We start from the raw sequence: 22,620 nt of genomic DNA on the forward strand, positions 1-22,620 counted from the left end.
TATTTAGAAGTTAAAAAACCACAGAAGAAAGATTCAAATGTGAAAATATCACGCGAGAAAGGAAAAAAAACCACCAAGATTTCTGCTTTTTAAATCCCTGGATGTTTCCATTCTAGTTCCATCCATTTCTAAAGAAGAAGGAATTGTACAATCTTTCCCTGTTCAAAGTCTACTTGGATCCAAATGGAGAAGTAGCAGCAGATCTGTGGATCATTAGTAAAGTGTTTCTTCCCAAGAAGGATCCCAGAGACATGCATTTGGGGAATTTTGAAAGGCAGAGACTGATAATCAACCAAGCTACTTTGTCACAACTAAAGTTGCTTAACAAGGTGTGGAAAATAGTGGTGTCTTTTTTTATTTTTCCAAAGAATTAGGACCCTTTTCAAGACTAAACCTATTCAAAATGGTGAATAACCTGCGTTGAGAATTGAATGTGGGGAGTAAAACATCTATAATTACGTTAGATAGATAGAGGGGCCTTCAGTTCTATTGACCAAAGTATCCTTCAGATGCTGTAATGCTGAAGTTGTTATAAGCTGATTCACCTATATCTAAAATGAGATTTGGGGTGTTATTATTTAGGACACAAATCATTGCCAATTAATGTCTCTTTTGTAATTTATCAACCTGAAACTGGTGAGAGAGGGCCTCATATGCTGAGGAACTTCACATTAATAGCTTCAGGTTCACTTCTTCCTTGTCTTCAAATATTAGAGATGAAGTCAATTCTATTAACCAGAGCCTGACTTCAGGTTTGGATTAAATCCAATGAAATGGAATCAAGATTGGATAGAAGTTCTGTTGGTCCAATTGGGAAATAACAGAATAACAGAGTTGGAAGGGACCTTGTAGGTCATCTAGTCCAACCTCCTTCTAAAGTAGGAGACCCTCCACCATTTCTGACAGATGGCAGTCCAATCTCTTCTTGAATGCTTCTAGTGATGAAGCTCCTGCAATCTCGGAAGGCAACTTCTGTTCCATTATTTGATGGCTCTCATTGTCAGAAAATGTCTCCTTATTTCCAGGTTGAATCTCAAAGTACAAAGGTACATTTTTTTGCTATCTGATACATCTCTGAAAAAAAGGAGGAACTAAATGAGGCATCTGCCTGATATTGTATCTCCTGCAACCATTTGGAAGTATCCAAAGGTTTCATATTGGCCTAAGTAAAGCCTAGAGACTACTTGGGTAAAGTTCATGTTTAATTCCATCTAACATGAATGATGAACCTCAACATATTTTCTTTGCCACTTCTTCTTTCTCTTCTCAGTCTCTGCCTCAGTCCAAATGTGTGGAAAAATGTCAGCCTGGATTTGTCAGGAAGGCTCGAGAAGGAGAGCCAGTTTGCTGCTATGACTGTGTTCCTTGTCCAGAGGGGACAGTCTCCACTCAGGAAGGTGGGTGACACCGTAGGGAAACATACTGGATTCAGCAAGAGCCTGTTTCATGTGGATTAATTAAAATGCTAAACAAGCCATCATGGTGCAGAAGCCATTTTGTTAAAGAGTATAAAATACAACAGGAAATGCATGGCAGGAAAAATAAAGATGAATCCTAGAGTAGCAATGTAATACAGGAAACAACTACATTATGGAGGATTGATAAACCTGCATATAATGTAGACATAACAGTTTGGTCTGGGCACATTCAACAATATGCATTTTAAAGATAAATATAAGTTTGATGGATTTGTTCTTAATTTTCATGGTGTCCAGTTACTTCCATAATGGGAGAGATAAGAAAAAGATCTTGAAGGATGAGAGTAAGAAATCTTTCTTTTATTTGCCAATTTGGAAGTGTCCTTCCATATTTATCTTTCTTAGGAACTTCTGAATTCTTTGTAACCTGAGGAATGATTTTAATTCAATGTGCTTTGCATTAATCTTACTCAAGATCTCTTTATTTTCAAATGTATTTATCACATTTATATGGTTGTCTATTTTACACAAAGTGACTCTTGTTGGCATACGATTGAAGCTATAATTAAAAATTAATACAATGAGAAATAAACATTAAGAAAGCAAGAGCAGAATGCATCAAGATGCTACCAACTATGGGCTCTGTTACCAGGTGATTCCCAGGGCTGTTGAGAGATTCTCATTTTCAGGGATTTCTAGGAGGCCATACGGCTGGAAGATACTCCCTAATCCAGGGCAGTTAATGGTTTTGAACTGGAAGGGGCTGTACAATCTCCCTAAAGTAGGCAGTGTTGCAACCCTTCTCAAGAGAAATTCCATGGATCCAACATGTTAGACAAGTGCCTGTACCCAAGATTTTTAGAACAATTGATTGAGAGCATAATTGGGGGGTCAATCATCAATAACTGAGTTTAAATATTCCTGGGAATTTTTGCTGGATTGTATGTATATACCATTTCCTGAGGCTTTCCTGCCTCTCAATATTAAATCTCATCTAAAGGATTTCTTGAAATTTGAAATACTATGAAAGAAATGTTACTTTGTTTTCTCAGATACTGAAAAATGCACCAAATGTCTGGATGAACAATATCCAAAGAAGAATAGAGTCAAATGTATCCCCAAAAGAATAAGCTTCCTGTCCTATGAAGAACTTCTGGGCATAATTCTTGTCTTCTTTGCTCTACTCATGTTCCTAACCACAAGCCTTGTTTTAATCATATTCCTTAAATATCTAGAAACTCCCATTGTCAAAGCCAACAACCGGGACCTCTCCTTCATCCTCTTGATCTCCCTCCTGCTTTGTTTTTTGTCCTCCTTTCTCTTCATTGGCCAGCCAAGGAAAGCCACCTGTCTTCTCCGACAAACAATGTTCAGTATTGTTTTCTCAGTAGCTGTGTCGTCTGTGTTGGCCAAAACTATCACGGTGGTGTTGGCCTTCCTGGCCTCAAAACCAGGAAACAGGATGAGAAGATGGTTGGGGAAGAGCTTGGCCAACTCCATCATCCTTTCTTGTTCTGGTGTCCAAATTTCCATTTGTGCCATATGGCTGGGAGTTTCTCCTCCATTCCCAGATTCTGACATGCGCTCCCAGCCTGGAGAGATCATCCTTCAATGCAACGAAGGCTCTGTTGCCATGTTTTATGTTGTCCTTGGTTACATGGGTTTCCTTGCTGTCATTTGCTTCATAGTGGCTTTCCTGGCCAGAAACCTTCCTGGGGCCTTCAATGAAGCCAAACTGATCACTTTCAGCATGCTGGTCTTCTGCAGTGTCTGGATCTCTTTCCTTCCCACCTACTTGAGCACCAAAGGAAAGTCCATGGTGGCCGTGCAGGTCTTCTCCATCTTGGCCTCCAGTGCTGGACTGCTGGGCTGCATCTTCTTCCCCAAGTGCTACATTATCCTCCTGAGACCAGATCTAAACACAAAGGAACATCTAATGATAAAAGTAAGGAACTGATAATTAAATCATTTCTTAGACCCATGACAATTAATTATTGATTCCAATTTGTTGTTGGTTTATTTGTTTCATTTGTTTCTATTTGACTAGAACATAAAATAATAAAGTTGGAAGGGACATTAGAGGTCTGCTAGTCCAACCCCTTGCTCGAGAAGAGACCCTATACCATTTCAGACAAATGATTGTCTAGTAACCTTTTTTAAAGCCTGTAGTGCTGGATCACCCACAACTTCTGAAGGCAAACTATTCAATTCGTTTTATGAGGTCCTCCATCATTGGCTTGACACAAGCTTCCTGCCATCCAAGGATCAGGAGATGGAAGGGGACAGTTGAGTAATAAACCTGTATGCTTCTATGGTGGGAATTGGGGAGGCGGAATGGCAGTTGAAGGTGTGCAAAGCAGTTTGGAACCAGTTCATGGCAGGCATCTTCATGGCCATTCACCCTGAGTGTGGAATGTCACCAGCCCAAACACCTCAGCATTTCCCAAAACATCTCAGTGATGTTGGATTGGCTAAAGACGGACTAGATATTGGAGGGGGGATGGGGAACTGAGGGTTTCATTTGTGTATTGCTACACAGGAACTTCAGATTCCTCCTGACTTTACTGCAGCCAGCATTTTTAATAAAAGTTATTTTCACCGCAGACAAATGGAGTTGAGAGTTTTACTTTCCTAAGGGATCATACTGGGACAGATCTGACATTATATGGAATCTGATATTGTGGTAAACGTGAAGAGGACATCATCTCTACCACGGGGACCCTGCACATGATATGGGCTCAAGGGAGAAATCAGGGGGAAATTGAATGCTAGGGGGAGGCTTTGAAGTGGGACTGGATCATTCTGAATGGACAGGAGAGGTGGAAAGCTGTGGCAATCTGCTGAGATCCAGGAGGTCTCTGGGCATTGGGCAAAAGGAGGAATGGGAGGGGAAGCCCATGGGGATGACTTTCACCCATGGAAGCTGTGGCAGTTGCTGGAGGGAACCATGGGTGGTGCTGGAGGAGGAGGAAGAAGAGGGTGGAGAATTTGACCAAGCTGACTGGATGATGGAGAAAGCCATAAAGTTCATGCAGGGGGGGGGCTTTCAAGAACCTAAAGGTGTGTAAACACCAGGCCTGGGCCATGACACCTGATGACCTCCAGCCACAGCAGAAGCCTGAGCAACAACACCCACCACCACAGCCAGCACCTCAGAGTTACTACTATTGAGCAAGGTACCACATATACTGTACCCGTGCATTTTGTTCCTCCCTTTCATCCCAAAAGGTATGTGTAAGTAACCGACTAAGATATAAAAACATGTTTACCTCCTTTCACACATTCTGGTAGGTGGAACTTAGCCCTGTCCTGTGTAAATGCCTGAAGTATGTCATCACAATAAGCCAGCATCTGCTTTACATATTTTGACAAGGCACATTCAGCCAATCATAGAATCATAGAATAACAAAGTTGGAAGGGACCTTGGAGGTCTTCTAGTCCTACCCCCTGCTTATGCAGGAAACACTATATCATTTCAGACAATGTTTATCTAATCTCTTCTTAAAAACCTCCAGTGGAGCGCTTCTTTTCATGAACCAGATTGTGTGGACTCCCCTAGATTTACTACAGTTCAGCTCTGTGTTGGCCAATGCAGTTTCTTTGCATACAGGATTGAAAAAAAATATATAGGATCTGCTTTTGGATTGGATGTTCATGGGTACCCAGCCTGAAAGCTAAGGCCTCAGTTTGGAGACAACAACTACTCTAAGCTTAATAAGTCTCTTTTTAAAGAAAGAAAAACAGGCCCATTATCTCCACCTTTTGCCTGGTGGCCCTATCTCCTCTTTCAGGTTTCAGCCTACATATGCACAGTACCCAATTTCCTGAGAGAATGTGAGTTTTATTTTCAGGTATCAGAGGTGGCAGCAGACTCCGGAGTCTTAAACATAGCCGAGGCCTGGTTGCAAAGTGTACTTATCAAAGAAGAAAACATACAAAAGAGCCGTCTAACATTGGTCCAAAGGCTCTAGAGGGGGATCAGGGTTGTCAGGGCATAAGGGTCAAGAGTGAGATTCACACAGGGCCATGCCTGAGCTAAACGTTAGTTCCAGCAGAGAGAAGGGAAGGGGTCCTGTCTTTTCTATGGGCTGTCTCTCCTTGGAATGCTGCTGCAGTTAACTGTCACTCATTGGAATCTCTACTCTGTTGCTAGGCAATGAACCCAATGGAACCTCCCTTCTGAACTCTGTTCTACAATGGCAATGGCAATCCATCCCTTCAAGAGCCCAAATAAACAATAGAGGGGACAAAAGGCAACCTTGTCATTTCCCTTATGGATATCACATGGATTCTTTAGATTACCATTAACCATATTTTGAGCCTTCTGAGATCTAAATTCACTGGAATTTGTAAATTCACAGTAAAAGCCAAATCCATTTCATTTTCCTTGTTTAACTTCATTTAGCACTACTACTCTAAGTTTAATCAGTCTTAATAGGCCCATTATCTTCACAGCTTGGCTGATGTCTCTGTCTCCTCTTTCAAGATTCAGCCTATATATGCACAGTACACAATTTCCTGAGACGATATGAGTTTTATTTGCAGGTGTAAGTGGTTGCAATTGTAGAACGTTAGCACCCACCCCTCTCCTATAAGAATGAAATATTCTAGGAAATATTAAAAAGGCAGACTATTTCCCCTAAAAGAGAAATAAAAAAGGAAACAAACTCAGCCTCAGCTCCCTGCCCCCAGCAGATATTTTAGTGCCAACCTATCTACAAGACAAAAGACCTCAACTCCAGGATGGTGGGATTATCTTTCAGGGCAAAGCCATTCAGCCACGCAGGAAATTGCCCTTCATGGCAAGATTCAACCAAGACTGGGACACAGACAGCCTACAGAGTTAGCTAAGACCCCTGACCCCTGGGCGTCTATCAACCAATAGGATACATACCCTTGCCACAGGAACTGGATGCTCTAGTTCAAAGCCCTTTTTAAATTCCATCCAATATTATATACAGGATTGTATTTGTTTATTGGTATAATGATATATAATATACTTTGTTTTGTTTCTTTGTCATTTTTCTTTGTCCTCCTTTTTAAAGCACTTAAGTCTTTTTTTCCCTTTTTCTTTCACAATGAATGTATAATTATCGCTATTATTTTACTATTTTATTTTTATCTTTTTTTCTTTTAGTTATTAAATGAAAAGCAATAAAAACAAAATAACAAATCAGGCAGTTTAATGCTATTTAATGAAGCAGAGAAATAATTTCAACATAACATTGAGACGAATATTTTAGTGCTTAAATTTTGCTTAACTTAGTTTTTCCTCTCAGGTTAAACAGAGAGAATGGAAATTATTTCTTAGCCCCAAAGAAGGAGAGGATTCTTAAGAAGAAGGAAGATTTCTAATAATAAGATGTAATAACAATGTTTCCAGCCTGCAGCAATATTTATTCTGGATTCTAGATGGGGAACAGCAAGTCAAACCATGACATGTGAAATACAATACAAACCATATTCACTTGATTCATTTCATTTTCTTGTATAACTTTATTTAGTATCACTGATCAAAAATAAATAAATAAAATTATTCAGATATACGTAATACTGCATGCTGCTGTTTCTGTGTCATTGTGTTCTGAAGTTATCAGGTAAAAAGAGATGATTGAGTTTTAAATAAATGACAAAGAACATATTAAACAAAAATAAATATAATTCTTGGGAATGAGAAGCCAAAACCAAAAGTATTTGTAAAACAGAGTAACACATTTTGAGGTCAATATTTTTTATATAAAAAATCACTTTGGAAAAACCTCTACTCTGGTTTTTCACAACTCCATAAATCAAACCTGAGGTAATAAGGGGAAAAGTTGCAGGGTGAATTTCTTAAATTGCAAAATGTTAAATTAAATTATTTTGGACTGCAGAATCCTAAATTATCATCTTATCATTCTTATTTTATTTTTAAAACAAGCTGCTCTTTTGTGTTGAGATCTGGCCTCAGGATAATAATGTAGCACTTGGGGATGAAGATGCAGCCCAGCAGCCCAGCACTGGAAGCCAAGATGGAGAAGACCTGCACAGCCACCATGTATTTCCCTTTGGTGCTCAGGTAGGCAGGAACAAAGGCCACCCAAACACTGCAGAAGACCAGCATGCTGAAGGTGATCAGCTTGGCTTCATTGAAGGCTCCAGGGAGATTCCTGGCCAAGAAAGCCACGGTGAAGCAAATGCCAGCCAGGAAGCCCATGTAGCCAAGGGCTCCATAGAACATGGCGACAGACCCTTCATTGCATTGCAGGATGATGTGTCCAGGCTGAGAGTGGAAGTCAGCATCGGGAAAAGGGGGAGAGACTCCTAACCAGATGGAGCAAATTAGAGCTTGAATCCCAGAACAAGAAAGAACCAGGGAATTGGTCAGAGTCTTCCCCAGCCACCTCCTCATGGTGTTGCCTGGCTTTGTGGCAAGGAAGGCTAACACTACTGTGATTGTCTTGGCTAAGACTGAAGAGACAGCAGTTGAGTAGACAATGCTAAAAACTGTTTGACGGAGAAGGCAAGTAGATTTCCTTGGCTCGCCAATGAAGAGAAAGGAGGTCAGGAAGGAGAACAATAGGGAGATGAGGAGGATGTAAGAGAGGTCCCTGTTGTTGGCCTTAACTATTGGAGTTTCCAAGTATCTAATGAAGATTGCTAAGACAAGCACTGTGGTTAAAGACAAGATCAGAGTAAAGGAAGTCAGCATGTTCCCCAGAATCCCTTTGTAAGATAGGAAGGTTGGGATTTTGGGGATGCACTGATCTCGTTTTTCATTTGGATGCTTATCCCCTGGGCATTTGGTGCATTTTTTTGCATCTGCAAATAAGAGAGATGAGAGAACTATGGTTTATCTATGTAACTCTTCCAATGTTGGATTTTTCTCCCTCAGTCTCCCTTGTCCACCCTTATCTCCCATAAACACATCATCTCAGATTGGAAAATTCCCTCAATTTTGATTATTTTTTTTAAAAAAAGTTTTCCCAGCAATTTCATTCACACCTTTTACTGAAAGTCTTTAAAATGTGTACTTTAAAGTATTCTCTTTTTGTGACTGTGTTTTCGGCACTTTTCTCAGAATATGCTCTTTTCAATTTATAGACAAATTGTGGAAAAAGTCAGCATAAAATGTATAAAGATAAATTATACACACACACATAGACACACATTTTTTTTTGCAAAAATGTCCTTTTTTCTATTCAGAAAAATTATGCAGAGACAACAAGAGGCAAAATAGGGCTTGACTGATAAGCTATCTTTCTCTAAGATGTTTTCTTACAACTCACCTCATGAGACACATTCTGGATCTTAAGGCAAGGAAGGTAAAGAACAGAAACACCAAAATGGAGGATTCAGAATCTCTGACCACTCCCTCTATGGGGACTTCCCTTTCAAAGCCACCCACCTTTCTGAGTGGAGATGGTCCCTTGTCCACAAGGAACACAGTCGTAGCAGCAAGGAGGCTCCCCTTCCTGAGGCACCATGAAGAAACCAAGATGGCAGCTTTCCACACATTTGGATTCAGGGAGGGACTAAGCAAAAATATAAGACATGTCAAGGACAATGTGGGGGAAATGTGTTGTGTGCATCTGTGACATATGGGCACATGGGCTTGTTAGTCTAGCTGCTCTTCCGCTGATATTAGCCAGCCATTGGGAGGAGGAAAAGTGCTAAAGAAGCTCAATTCTTGCCATGAAGGGCAGCTGTGCTTTCACAATGGGCTGATGAAGTGACCTGGCTGCCAGTGAGGGTGTGTCATGCATGCAAGACATCTTTTTATTTTGGACTTCAGGCATGCCACACTTTCTACTGTGGGAAAATGGGTGGGGAGATTGTGTGGAGTTGGGTGATATGTAGCCATAATAACATTCTTCTTAGAAAGTCAAGGTCATCTTTGTCTCTGCACCTGGCTGGAACTGGATGGGTGGAATCTGTCTTCATGGCAAGAGGAGAAGGAGGAAGAGGGGATTGAAAAAATAAAAACTGCCTTTGTTCCCCAGGTCAGGATAGGATAGGATGTCTGGAGTTTGTCTTCTGATTAAGAGAAAACTTCTTAGCATTAATTGATACCTGGTTTGTCTTTCTCTGTGAACTTCAAGCAAGCTTATGACTATTTCCTCATTAACATCTTAAATTCATCAGACCTCATTTCAATGGACATACAATACATGTAACATGTTTGACTCCATGCAATTGTTTCCCTATGCGAAGAGGAAGTTATGTTTGTCATATCCAATTAGCTTTTCTTTTGCAGTTCTTCATTAATCATAAAATTGCTGTACTTTTCGGAGTATAAGGTGCACTTTCCCCCCCTAAAAGAAGGTGGAAATGTTGGTGCATCTTATACTCTGAATACAGCCATTGTTGGCTTCTTAAAACCCTACACCGCACATCCTGTTTTCGTGAAAATGACCTCATGTTTTGCAAAAATGGGATGCACGGAGGGTTTGGGAGGCCTGCAGAGTTCTCCTGGGGGCCGGAGAGAGCAAAAACGATTTTTTTCTTGTTTTCCTCTTTGAAATCTTGGTGCGTCTTATAGTCCAAAAAATATGGGTAGTTTAGTTTAGTTTAGTTTATTGTCATTGCACCTCATACAATGAAATTAAATGCCATTTTAAGTCTACATTATAACTATAAAAATAAAAAACACAAACACACATCCTTCATATTCTATAGAATTGAATTGAAAACCAGGTATTGCATTCGTATTGCACTATACCATATAATTCAGCATAGTTACTGCCCTGGGATAGCAGCTGTTAGTCATCCTATTTGTCCTTGTTTTTAGTTATTCTGTACCGTCTGCTGGATGGTAATAGTTCAAAAAAAGGGTGCCCAGGATGAGCTGGATCTTTAAGAATGTTCTGAACTTTCTTAAGGCAGCAGGAGCTATCAAGCTCTTCCAAAGAGGAGAGAGGGCAACCAATGATCCTCTGGGCAATGATGTTGACCCTCTGGAGTGCTGTCCTATCTGCCACTGGGCAGTTGGCAAACCATACACAGGTGCAGTAAGTTAAAATACTCAATGGTGCAGCAGTAGAAGACCAAGCAGTTTTTCATTCAGTTGTTGTTTCCTGAGAAGTCTCAGGTAGTATAATTTCTGCTGGGCCCTTTTGACCAGTGCTGTAATGTTAGTGCCCCAGCTCAGGTCCTCTTTTAAGATAACACCCAGAAACTTAAAACTATCCACTTGCTCCACTTGGTCTCCATTGATAAGCAAGGGCTGGATGTCTGATCTATTCCTTCTATAGTCCACTGTAAGCTCCTTGGTCTTATTGGTGTTAAGGACTACGTTACTATCTCCACACCATGAAAGCAACTGTACCATCTCATCTCAATAAGCAGACTCATCCCCACCCACCCCCAGAGATTAGTCCCACCATGGTTGTATCATCTGCAAATTTACAAAATTATCCACTACAATGTCCTACTTGTCAATGACTACTTCAGTTTCAATCACAGTAATACATGAGCAAACAATAGGTACAAACTCAAGGTAAACTGCTCCAAACTCGATTGCAGAAAATACAACTTAAGCAACAGAGTGGTCAATGCCTAGAATGCACTACCTGACTGTTGTTACATCCTCAAACCCTCATAATTTTAACCTAAGACTGTCCACTGTTGACCTCACACCATTCCTAAGAGGTCTGTAAGGGGCATGCATAAGCGCACCAGAGTACCTGCCATCCCTGTCCTACTATCTCCATTTATCTGTACCCATTTACTGTGTTCATATTTACATTTTTACTGATACCTGTTATCTTTTACCTGTTTGACAAACTAAATAAAATTAATAAGTAATTTTCTGGAGGATCAGAAGGGGAGGCAGTGCAGCAGAATCAGTCCTGCAAGACACTGTCGTTAGTGCCAATCTCCCAGAGAGCAGTTCTGGGACCTCTGTGGTTTTGAAAAGAACCGAGGAAGAAAAATCTCCTTTACCTGGTTGAGCCATTTTGGGGATACCATTGCATCCTGGTCAATAGCAAACATGGCTTTTCCTGATCCCTGTCTGGTTAGGCTCCCAAATTTTGCCCGGATAACTGACTGATTGGGAAACTTGGCCCAACTCATGATGTCAAGATCAGCAGCCAGCTCTCCAGTCTCATCCAGATATAATCCATCCAAGGAGTTATTGTAAAGCTGCGAGTTTTGTAGGAGAAGATGAAGCTAAAGCAAGAGAGATGAGGAGAAAACTCATGGATTCTGACGGGATCATTTTGCAAAGTTCCAGTGTTCCATACTTATATTTACTGCAATGCTTATATTTAGTAGGGATTTCTGAATGGCCCATAGGTACAATTAATCTAATCAGCAAAATACATAACATAACAATAATAAAGAAAAAACCCTTAAAGGGCATTAGCTTATAAAGTTTATGAAATTGATCTACTATGTATTGAGGCTGAAAAATATGGCCAGACTCTCTTACTATAGTTATTACAATAAAAGCAATCTTGAAATCAACTTTCTTAGCCTGGTCTACCTCGTAGGGCAGACATTAATCTTGCAAGTTCCAATATGCTTCCTCCTTCTGGGGCTAATGATATAATGCATACAATGTCAGGGTTCCAAGTAACAGCCCTAACGAAAGAAGACTCAGAGTCTTGAGGTTCCTCAAAGTTCCATTTTATTAGAGATGTCATATTGGCACATCTGGAAAAACCCAAATCTGAAAGCTTCCAGGTTTTCCCCAACCAAAAGAAAGTTCAAGTCCCTGCCCAGCACCCACATGTCCATCACATGGTCCAATCAGGCACCGCTCCAACTGGAGATGCCTCCCAGTCACCCCACTCCAGATGCAGGGCAGGATGACCTTGACTCTCTGAGAAAGGAATGTTATTTTGAGTACATCTATCCCACTCCATGTAATTCTCCCTCCCAGTTTCCCACAGCATTAAATATGGCAGGTCTGAAGGCAAAAGGTGGCTTCCAGGCCTGACAGCAGCCTTGAAATCAACCAAATTGGTTTAATCTTGCAAGTTCCAATATGCTTCCACATTCTCTCATGTTATATTTATGTACATTAGGGAAGGGCTAATGATATCATGCATATAAGAGAGGGAAAGGGCCCACGTTACCAATGATGTTTACACAGAGCTAGCCCAGGACTATAAATAGGGTATCAGGAAAGCTAAATCTCTGAATAAAATGCTAAACTCCAGAGATAAGTTTAAGGTAAAGGTTCCCCTCACACATATGTGCTAGTCATTCCCGACTCTAGGGGTGGTGCTCATCTCCGTTTCAAAGCCAAAGAGCCATCACCATCTGAAGACGTCTTTGTGGTCATGTGGCCAGCGTGACTTAACACTGAAGTTGCACAAAATGCTGTTACCTTTCCACCAAAGGTGGTTCCTATTTTTCTACCTGAATTTTTATGTGCTTTCAAACTCCTAGATTGGCAGAAGCTGGGACAAGTAATGGGAGCTCACTCCGTTATGCGGCGCTAGGGATTCGAACTGCCACACTGCCAGCCTTTCTGTTCGACCAGCTCAGCGTCTTAGCCACTGAACTACCGTGTCCCTGAGATAAGCTTAAGTTAAACAAAAATAAGGAAGAATGGCACCAGAGGATTACGCAGAGGGTATACCTGCCATGGCTGTAAATGCTGAACAGGCAAACTATCTTTATCACCCTTCCTTTTCTTCTTGGATCTGGATGAATATGCAGCCTTTATGACCCTGGCCACAGTCCAGATGGATCGATATGTGATGTAGCTGTCCAGAGACAGGATTCCTTCTCTGTGCTCTTGGGGCAGAGCTTCTACAGCCCTATTCTCTGGGCATCTTGTCCACCCTTTCACGGACAAGCCATGCTTGGAATATGAGCAGTGAAATGCTTTGTCCATAAAGCCTGTCATAGCCTCGTAGACAGATTCAAAATCACCATAGTTGACATTTCTGTCTGTCTGGATTAAGAAGGAAATATAGCCATAGATGGATGGAATAATCATTGTCGTGTACTGTAAATCCAAAGTGAAATCCCACAAGGCTGAAGTGATCCAGACCTTTCCAACTGTGGATTTTGTGTAAACTTCAAGGATCCTCTGAGTAATAAATATTCCTCTAATGAAGGACTCAATCTCCACGTAGTAAACGAAGACATTTACTTGTCTCCATTTGTACAATTGAAGTTCATCAATATGGACATGAAGGGCAGCTACAGGGATGCTTTGGGATAAAACAACACAAACGCCATTCCTGACAAGCAGAGGAGACAAACTTCTTATGAACCTCTCTCCGCCATCAGAGTCTGGGGCAACCAGACCGACCAACGTCCACCCGAAATGCTGGAGCAGTTTGGTAATCACGGGATACTGAACTCCTTCTTTGGGGACCATTCGGTAGAAAAAAGGGGAAAGTATTTTGTCATTCAGAGTCTGTGAAACAGGAACATAATTGATCTGAAAAGGGGAAAAAATCTATTATTTGTTGAGTCAAATTGAAGCTCCGATTTTATTAGCATTTGAAGTCTAAAATAACAATCCTAGTTCTAATATGCTAGAGCAGTGATGGCTAGCTTTTTCCAGACCGAGTGCCCAAAGCACTCTCTAGGTTGCACCCTCTTCCAGAAAGCCTGGAATATGAGATGTTCCTTCCACAAATAGGAAGAATATAACTTGGATTGGACCAAAGTATTTGAGATCCGGTTGGCTTAACATTTCCCCCTCTTTGTGAATTTAGAACCTCTCTAATTGCATTAGACTAATGGCTTCAATGATGAAAAGCTGCCCTTCAATTTCATGGAAAATTCAAAGGAGGAATAGGCTCCCCCAACCCTTGCACACACCTGTGGGATTTTATAAACGCCCAACGTATTTGAAATCTGAATGGAGATGTCAGCATTGGACCCATCAAAAACTGCCAGGGGTCTATTACGGCTTCCACACCTGTAGTTTGGAATATTTGCCTCCCCAGTGGAAAGCAAATCCAGCAGGGCATCCAAAGTCATGATGGAGTTGAAATGGTTTTCATGGAGGTTGTAGCCCAGGGAGGTATTGGTTAAGAGCTGGAGATCCTGGTTGATCTCCTGGATGGCAAATAGGAAGGAGAGAATTTTCCAGGAAAACATGGATCCCTTCCTGAAAATATATACATTCCACAGCATCATTAATGAAAATAATCTAATGTTTATAGAACTCCACAAGGATATCTCTCTAAATGTTACATAAATCATTGGCCAACCTACAAAAGCAATGTCTGACTTTTGTAAATAATCAGGCACACATTTTAATGTTCTTATCATCATCATTTCCCCAATACGCTCCATAAAATAATCTTGGAATAGGAAGTATGAAGTGAAGCAAAATAGTGAAACAAGAATAAAAATTTAAATTTATTAGAGCGTAATATAGAAAATGTATTATAAAATGAAAGAAAAACATTCCAAAATTTGTTATAATAAAAGGTAAAAGTTCCCCTCACACATATGTGCTAGTTGTCCCCCAACTCTAGGGGGCAGAGCTCATCTACGTTTCCAAGCTGAAGAGTTAGCGCTGTCCAAAGATGACTCTGTGGTCATGTGGCTGGCATGACTAAACACCAAAGGCGCACGGAACGCTGTTACCTTCCCAACAAAGGTGGTTGAGAAGCTGGGACAAGTAATGGGTGCTCAGTCTGTTACATGGCACTCCGGATTCGAACCACCAAACTGCTGACATTTGTGATCGACAAGCTCAGCGCTTTAGCCACTGAGCCACCACGTCCCTCTTTTTTTATAGTAGAACCCTTTTAAATCAGCAATGGTCTGATGTTATCTAAAATTAATGATTTGTATACGATTTTGTCACAGACATTTTTATTAGGCACTCATAGTCACACCAAGACTCCTCATTGAAGAAGAGTGTTTTTCCCCCCAGCTGATTTCTTGGACTCTATCTTTTTATGTTGTGTTTTAAGATCCTTTGTGTATTCAGCGCTGGAATCTCCTTGAATTATTCTAGCAGTTTTCTCAGGAATTCCAAGATCAAATTCAAGTAAATGACATTGTTGTTATCTACATATTATCTGGAAGTGATGGGTAGTAGTTTCATATCTTAGCTTTAGGATCCTTAATGCTTCAGGATGCGCAAGGCAAACTGAATAAACAATCTTTGATGATTGTTCATCAAAGACCATCCAGACTTTGTTGAGATGCTTACAGGAAAAAATGTCACCACCTCCTAAGCTGAGAAATAGCTCCTGTGCTTCCAAAGATGCTCTGATGTTGCCCCTCCTGCCTTATTGAAATGTCCACTTCTTGCTCCAAATTCTGCAAGGATGGCAAGGATGTTGGAAAATGACATTCCAGGTTTCACCCACCTTCTCTTCCTCAGAAAACAAGGAGGTAACAGAATAATAGAGTTGGAAGGGACATTGGAGTTCTTCTAGTCCAACCCCCTGCTTGGGCTGTAGACACTATACCATTTCAGACAAATGTTGTCTAGTATCTTTTGGAAAGTCTCCAGTGATGGAGCACCCACAACTTTTGAAGGCAAGTTGTTCCATTGGTTTACTGCTTTCACCATTAAGAAATGTCTCCTTAGTTCTAGATTGCTTCTCTCCTTGGTTAGTTTTCATTCATTGTTTCCCATCTTGCCTTTTGGTGCTTTGGAAAATAGTTTGACCTCCTAGTCTTTATAGGAGCCCCTCAAATATTGGAAGACTGCTATCATGTCTCCTCTAGTTCTTCTTTTCATTAAAGTAGACATACCCAGTTCCTGCAACCGTTCTTCATATGTTTTGGCCTCCAACCCCCTCATCATTCTTGTTCTTCTCTGCATTCCTTCCAAGTCTCAACGTCTGTTTTGTATTGTGGTGATCAGAACTTGATGCAATATTTCAAGTGTGGCCATATTAAGGCTTTGTAAAGTGGTCCTAGATCTTGATTCTCTCTCTCTATTAATGCAGATCAGATCATCTTTAAAAAGCAGCAACATACAAATGGCATGAAAAACTGGATACAGTAAGTGTGGTCTTACTGAAGCATTATAAAGTGGTATTATTGTGAAAAACCTTAATATTGCTTTATAATGACTTAGTAAGACCACACTTGAAATATTGCATCCAGTTTTGGTCACCACGATGTAGAAAAGATGTGGAGACTCTAAAAAGAGTGCAGAGAAGAACAACAAAGATGTTTAGGGGACTGGAGACTAAAACATACGAAGAACGGTTGCTGGAACTGGGTATGCGTAGTTTAATGAAAAGAAGGACTATGGGTGACATGATAGCATTGTTCCAATATCACAGGGGTTGCCAAAAAAAAGAAGAGGGAGTCAAGCTATTCTCCAAGGCACCTGAAATCAGGACAAGAAGCAAAATCTGATCCAAGGAGGAACCCTGACAATGGACACAAATTATGTGCCTTTTGCAGCTTTTAAAAAAATCTCTTAAACTGATGTCAAGAAAAAGGACTTGGCTGTAGATTTACCACAATTACGAAGGAAGGAGCTTTGTGAATTCCCCCTCCCTCCATCTTTCTCCAGCACCAGAAGACAGCAATGGATGAAAGATGACAATGAAATAGTGCAGAGGTCTGGAAATTAGCAGTGACCAGCAGAGAAGCAGTTTCCTTATGCCTGCAATGACTCACCCATAGATCTTTATGGAGGGGCTCCTGCTGAAATCATAAGGGAGGAAGGATGCTTTGGTTGCACCGATGACCCCACCCAGAAGAAGGTCTCCCAGCTTGTAAAAATTGAGTGGGTCAGCTTCATTCCTCTTCAGGTTCAGAGGGCATTTCAAAGTGAGCTTCCCATCAGACGCATGAGGAAGCAGCATGAGAAGGAAAAACGGGAAGATCATTTGTCTGCCTGAGTGTCAATCCTCTGCCTTGTCGCTTCTTCTCTTTCTATCAAACGAAGGCAGAAGGAGGAAGCAAAGCTTTGACGTGCATTACAATGAAAGGAGGCAAAGTGAGTTCCTCCGTGTGGTTCCAGATTTCCAATGAAATAGGAGATGCTGAGCACTTTGAGAAGTTCTCATGCATGACATCGCTTCATAGATTGTTTTCTCTGAAGGCTGATATTTATAACCCTTTGGAGACAATCCCTAGGGATGTGACACAAGGGACACAATCAAACCACGGTGATTTTGATTACACAAAGGAACAAAAGAGCATCACCCTGAACTCTATGGGGCTCCATATGGCTTTGGAATTCCCAGATAAGAATTCAACATTTAATTGTATGTGATGGGAGAGAGTGACTACTCCATAGAATCCCAGATTGGAGGAGTAGAAAGGCAATTGTCGAGCAGCTAGGCTGGCCATTCAGGCCTCATTAAGAAATCTCCCCTTCCCTCCATGATCCTAGGCAGAGTCTTCTCAGTTAAGAAATCTTCCAGTCAGAAAACATCTTCTAATATTCAGCATGAATCTCTTTCATTTAATATTTTCTTTTTGGTCCTTTTTTTGCTCTAAGGGCTCTTGATGATTTCATCTTTTTTAAAAATCTAAACATCAGAGGAAAGGGTTTTTTAAAATTGTTTTTGAGATGGTTCAACAACCCATTTCTGTGGGCTATAGCCCACAGCTGTGAGAAGGGACTCCCCATGAAAGGACCCTTATGGGGAGGGGGGAGCCAGATAAATGTATGAAATGTGGGAAGAACTTCACTAGAGGCTTTCCATAAAAAGGTTCCCAGAGAAAAACCAATATTGGTTGAAAAGTTTAAGAAGAGGATTTTCCTCACTTCCTCTTAAAGGATCCATTCAAGAACAAACACATTTTATTATTTTTTATTTTAATTTTATTTTATTTGGTTTGTCAAACATGTACACGATAACAGGTATAAGTATAAACATGGACATGAACAAAGGAAATGAGTACAAATAAATGGAGACCAGCAGGACAGAGACGGAAGGCACATTGGTGCGCTTATACGCTTTACGGACCTCTTAGAATGGGGTGAGGTCCACGGAAGACAGTTTGAGGTTGAAGCTGTGGAGGGTTTGAGGATGTAACAATGGAGTCCAGTAGAGCATTCCAGGCATTGACCACTCTGTTGCTCAAGTCCTATTGTTTCCTCGTGCATTATTGAGGTTGAAGCTGAAGTAGCCGTTGACAGGTAGGATGTTGTAGCAGACAATTTTGTGTACTATGCTTAGGTCAAACTGTAGGTGGAGTAGTTCTAGGTTGTCCAAGCCCAAAATTTCGAGCCTGGTGGCATAAGGGATTCTGTTGTGAGCAGAGGAGTGATGAATGGATTGTGGGAAGACCTTTAGCAACAGTGGATCTCTTAATACAGATCAGAGAATCTTTAACCATACAAATGATATGAAAAACTGAATGCTGTATTCCAGGCGTGGTCTTATAAAGTGGTATTATCATGGGAAATCTTAATACCACTTTATAATGCCTTGGTAAGACCACATACTTGGAATACTACATCCAGTTTTGGTCACCACAACCTAAAAATCAAAAGATGTTGAGGCTCTGGAAAAAGTGCTTGAAACTGAAAGAAATTGAACATCAGTCTTGGAATTTGATGACTAGAACTATTTATGACTACAAATGTACAACATGTAACCATTTTCGTTAGTTCAAAAAATCGTTGAATTCGATGGTTGACTCTCTACTGAAAAAAAGCGGAGGTTTTGATAGCTTTCCCCCCCCAAAGGTAAAGGTTCCCCTTGCATATATGTGCTTCTCATTCCTGACTCTAGGGGAAGGTGCTCATCTCTGTTTCAAACTGAAAGAACCAGCATCATCTGAAGATGTCTTCGTGGTCTTGTGGCCGGAATGACTAAACGCACGGAACACTGTTCCCTTCCCACCAAAGGTGGTTCCTATTTTTCTACTTGCATTTTTACATGCTTTCGAACTGCTAGGTTGGCAGAAGCTGGGACAAGTAATGGGAGCTCACTCTGTTACACGGCACTAGGGATTTGAACCGCTGAACTGCCGACCTTTCTGATCAACAAGCTCAGTGTCTTATCCACTGAGCCATCATGTCCCTTTCCCCCCCGCTTTTGTGCAATTTTGCTTATTTTTTCCTGACCCCCCCTTCTCCTTTCTCCTTTCAATACACTACAATACAATAGCAGAGTTGGAAGGGACCTTGGAGGTCTTCTAGTCCAACCCCCTCGCTAGGCAGGAATCTTATACCATTTCAGACAAATGGCTGTCCAACATCTTCTTAAAGACTTCCAGTGTTGGGGCATTCACAATTTCTGGAGGAAAGCTGTTCCACTGATTAATCAATTTGTTTTCCTTGCAGTTTTATATTTAGATATTTTTTTCTAAATTCAGTAAAGTTTTGTGAAAAATAAGGGCTCATATTAGTTGAACCATGGAGTTAACGAAGGAGTTGGATTCAGTCTGCTTTATAATTAGAATGAGTCCCATTTTTTTTACTCAGATCTTTGAGTTTTACTACTAGAGATTGAAGATCATTTTCAGTGTAGCTAATAACACAGGGACTACAGATCTGAAATATCAATCAACATGAAGTAAATCAAACAGAGGCCAATAGATAGATATGGACTTCACTGATGGGGAAAGTTTCAAGAATGTCCTTCACTGAAATGTCTCAATGGTGCATTTAAAATGTGGAGAAGTGTTTTATCTTTGTAATTTAGCTATGTTGAGGATTTAAGGGGGAATTACAGAATTACAGAATAACAGAATTGGAAGGGACCTTGGAAGTCTTCTAGTCCTGGGCCATATTGGATGCCAAAAACTCCCCCCTCTGCACTCTCTGACTGATTCTTTAAAGGCGTCCAACCAAAGATTGTAGAGTAGCAAGAAAAAGAGGTTTTATAGATGGTAGATTTTATTAGATGGTAGATATTATTAGATGGTAGATTTTATTAGATGGTAGATTTTATTAGATGGTTATATTTTATTACATTTAGTTGCCTCAAAAGATTTCATAGGTTTTACATCTAAAATCTACGTGCTATCCTAATTTTGCCTATGTACGAATTACTCTCTAAAGATATCCCTATTTTGCTGTATTTTCTCTTTCTCTTGTTGTACTGGTCCATGATGATAATCATCTGATTTCTGCAATGAATAAGAATAGCTACTTTCTTCAAAATTGAAATCTCCCAACAGTAAAACCTGCAGTCAAACTTTTGATGACCATAACAAATAAAATTAATCCTCGGGGATTTTATTCTGGTTTGGTACCTTATAAGAGGGAAAAAGTGGTCAAATGATTGTTCAAGATAAACCACCAGCTCTTTAAAAATGCACTCAAAGCCCATCACAAAACAGGATCAACTCTAACTATATTGAGGATTGACATTTCAGACTCATGCTAATATTCTCTTTTGAAGATGGAATGTACCAAGAATCTTTTATGTGACACATTTGTGGGGCAACTTCTCCCTCTCTCCTTGGTTCATCTTCAGAATTTCACCCCATTTGTGACTCCTCCCATTGGGAAGACTTGCCTGTTGACTCACTCAGAGCTTAGAGAGACGATGTCTCTCCTTGTGGCCATTATTCAAATCATAGTGATTTATTCCCTCTCTTGGTGCAAAATCTCAAAAGACATTTTGGAAAGCTTCAAGATGTCATACAAACACAGACATAACATGTTTCCACTTATCAAAGCCTTGTTGGCTAATCTCTTTGCACTGGAAAATCTTGGGGGCATAAATGGCCCTGGAGAAAGAACAAACCATGAAGGCTTTCATGACATGGGGTGCAGATGTGAAGACTTGGCTGGACTGTGAATGAGGAAACCTCTGGAGCTTCTGTCTTGGAAGAAGGCTTTGGTTTCTTCCCCCTCTTCATATCACTGTGTCTTCAAAGCAAGGCTGGAGACTTTATCAGGAACACAAATCATGTTGCTGCTTCTTCTGCTGCTTCTGCTGCCCCAGGAAGTTCTGGGAAGTCTCAGAGCCAAATGCATCCTGACTCTGAAGAGGGACAAAGTGCACCCACAGAACTATCACAAGCCAGGAGAGTTTCTCATTGGTGGAATTGCCTCTGCAACGAGGATGTTTCTTCTCCCATTAAGCTTCAACAAATCTCCTTTGACTCAATTTTCTTGGTACGTCAAAGTTCCTGCATAGAATTAAAACTTCTCAATTCCACACTGGGTCCTCCTCTCTTATAATAAATGATCTCATTGATCTGCTACTTTTTCCTCTTTTTTATATATCACTTCATCCTTGGGGTCCTATTTTCCTCTTTTCAGTGATATGCATGATTTGTATTTTCAAACAATGCAGGGATTGTGAAAAGCATGGTGGGAACATTTTGTCATTGAGGGAGGACTTGGGACAAAGCTTAGAAAATTTAGATACTGTAGCAATTGACACAATAATGCAAAGAATTTGAAAAACTAAAATTGAGAAGAAAACAACATTCTTTTTATTGGGACTTTGAATGACTTTTTTACTTAGTAAAAAAGCATAGTGGATGAATTGTATATGTGGTAACTGTAGCAAAATTATCCCATGCACAATAATGGGGGAATCATCGAATTCCCACAGTGGAGGACTAGATTGTGAAAATGTCAGAATCTGCAGAAATGAAAAATTAACTGTTGAAGTTTGGAAGATAGGGTTTTTTTCTCTAATTTCTTGCACCTTTTCTTCCTTTGTCTATTTCTTTCTTTCTTTTTCTCTTTTGTTTAATATTTCATTTTCTGTAAAATGTCTTATTAAATATAAATTTAAAAAAGAATTAGAGAAAGCTAATAATACGTAGATTACTTCAGATATAACATGCCTTCAGTGTCCAAAGAGTAAAACAAAAATTGAAAGAATCCCAGAGTTCTGTTCAGATTGCTGAGAGATTTTTGGGAGATTTCAAAATAAAACCACAACCACCATCAAATATATAATGAAATGCCTCCAAACTTCTCAGCCTTGATGGATTAGAAATACAATTGTTGAAAGAACAGTTAAATAAATTATCGCTATACCATTGATTATGTTCTAATATTTTCATACTTTCAGGAAATCAGCAACAGAGTACTGGAAAATCCTATCTTTCCTTTTTGCAATCCAAGCGATCAACAAGGACCCCAACATTTCGCTCAATGTCACCCTGGGATACAACATCTATGACAATTATTTCAGACCACAAATGACCTCGGAGGCTTTGCTGGATCTACTTTCGGAGGGGGAGGCCAACGTTCCCAACTACAGCTGTGGAAGGCAGAGAAACACAGTGACTGTTTTGGAAGGGGCTGACACGGACATCTCCTTCCAGATTTCAACCATGTTGGGAACCTACAAAATCCCACAGGTGTGTCTTTGATGGGAAGACCATTTTCAGA

General features: G+C 40.4%; 1 protein-coding gene across 1 annotated transcript; it reads right to left on the minus strand.

Moving 5' to 3' along the window:
- Positions 1-7,317: 7,317 nt before the first annotated feature.
- Positions 7,318-22,372, minus strand: LOC309382682 (vomeronasal type-2 receptor 26-like; the record flags this gene model as incomplete). Its single annotated transcript, XM_081934419.1, has 6 exons — positions 7,318-8,219; positions 8,680-8,707; positions 11,343-11,570; positions 12,991-13,779; positions 14,190-14,429; positions 22,292-22,372. 6 exons carry the CDS (start codon positions 22,370-22,372, stop codon positions 7,318-7,320), a joined length of 2,268 nt encoding a protein of 755 aa, XP_081790545.1.
- Positions 22,373-22,620: the final 248 nt, after the last annotated feature.

Source organism: Natrix helvetica (genome assembly GCF_964273705.1).
Source record: "Natrix helvetica genome assembly, chromosome: 1".
NCBI classification, from domain to species: Eukaryota; Metazoa; Chordata; class Lepidosauria; order Squamata; family Natricidae; genus Natrix; species Natrix helvetica.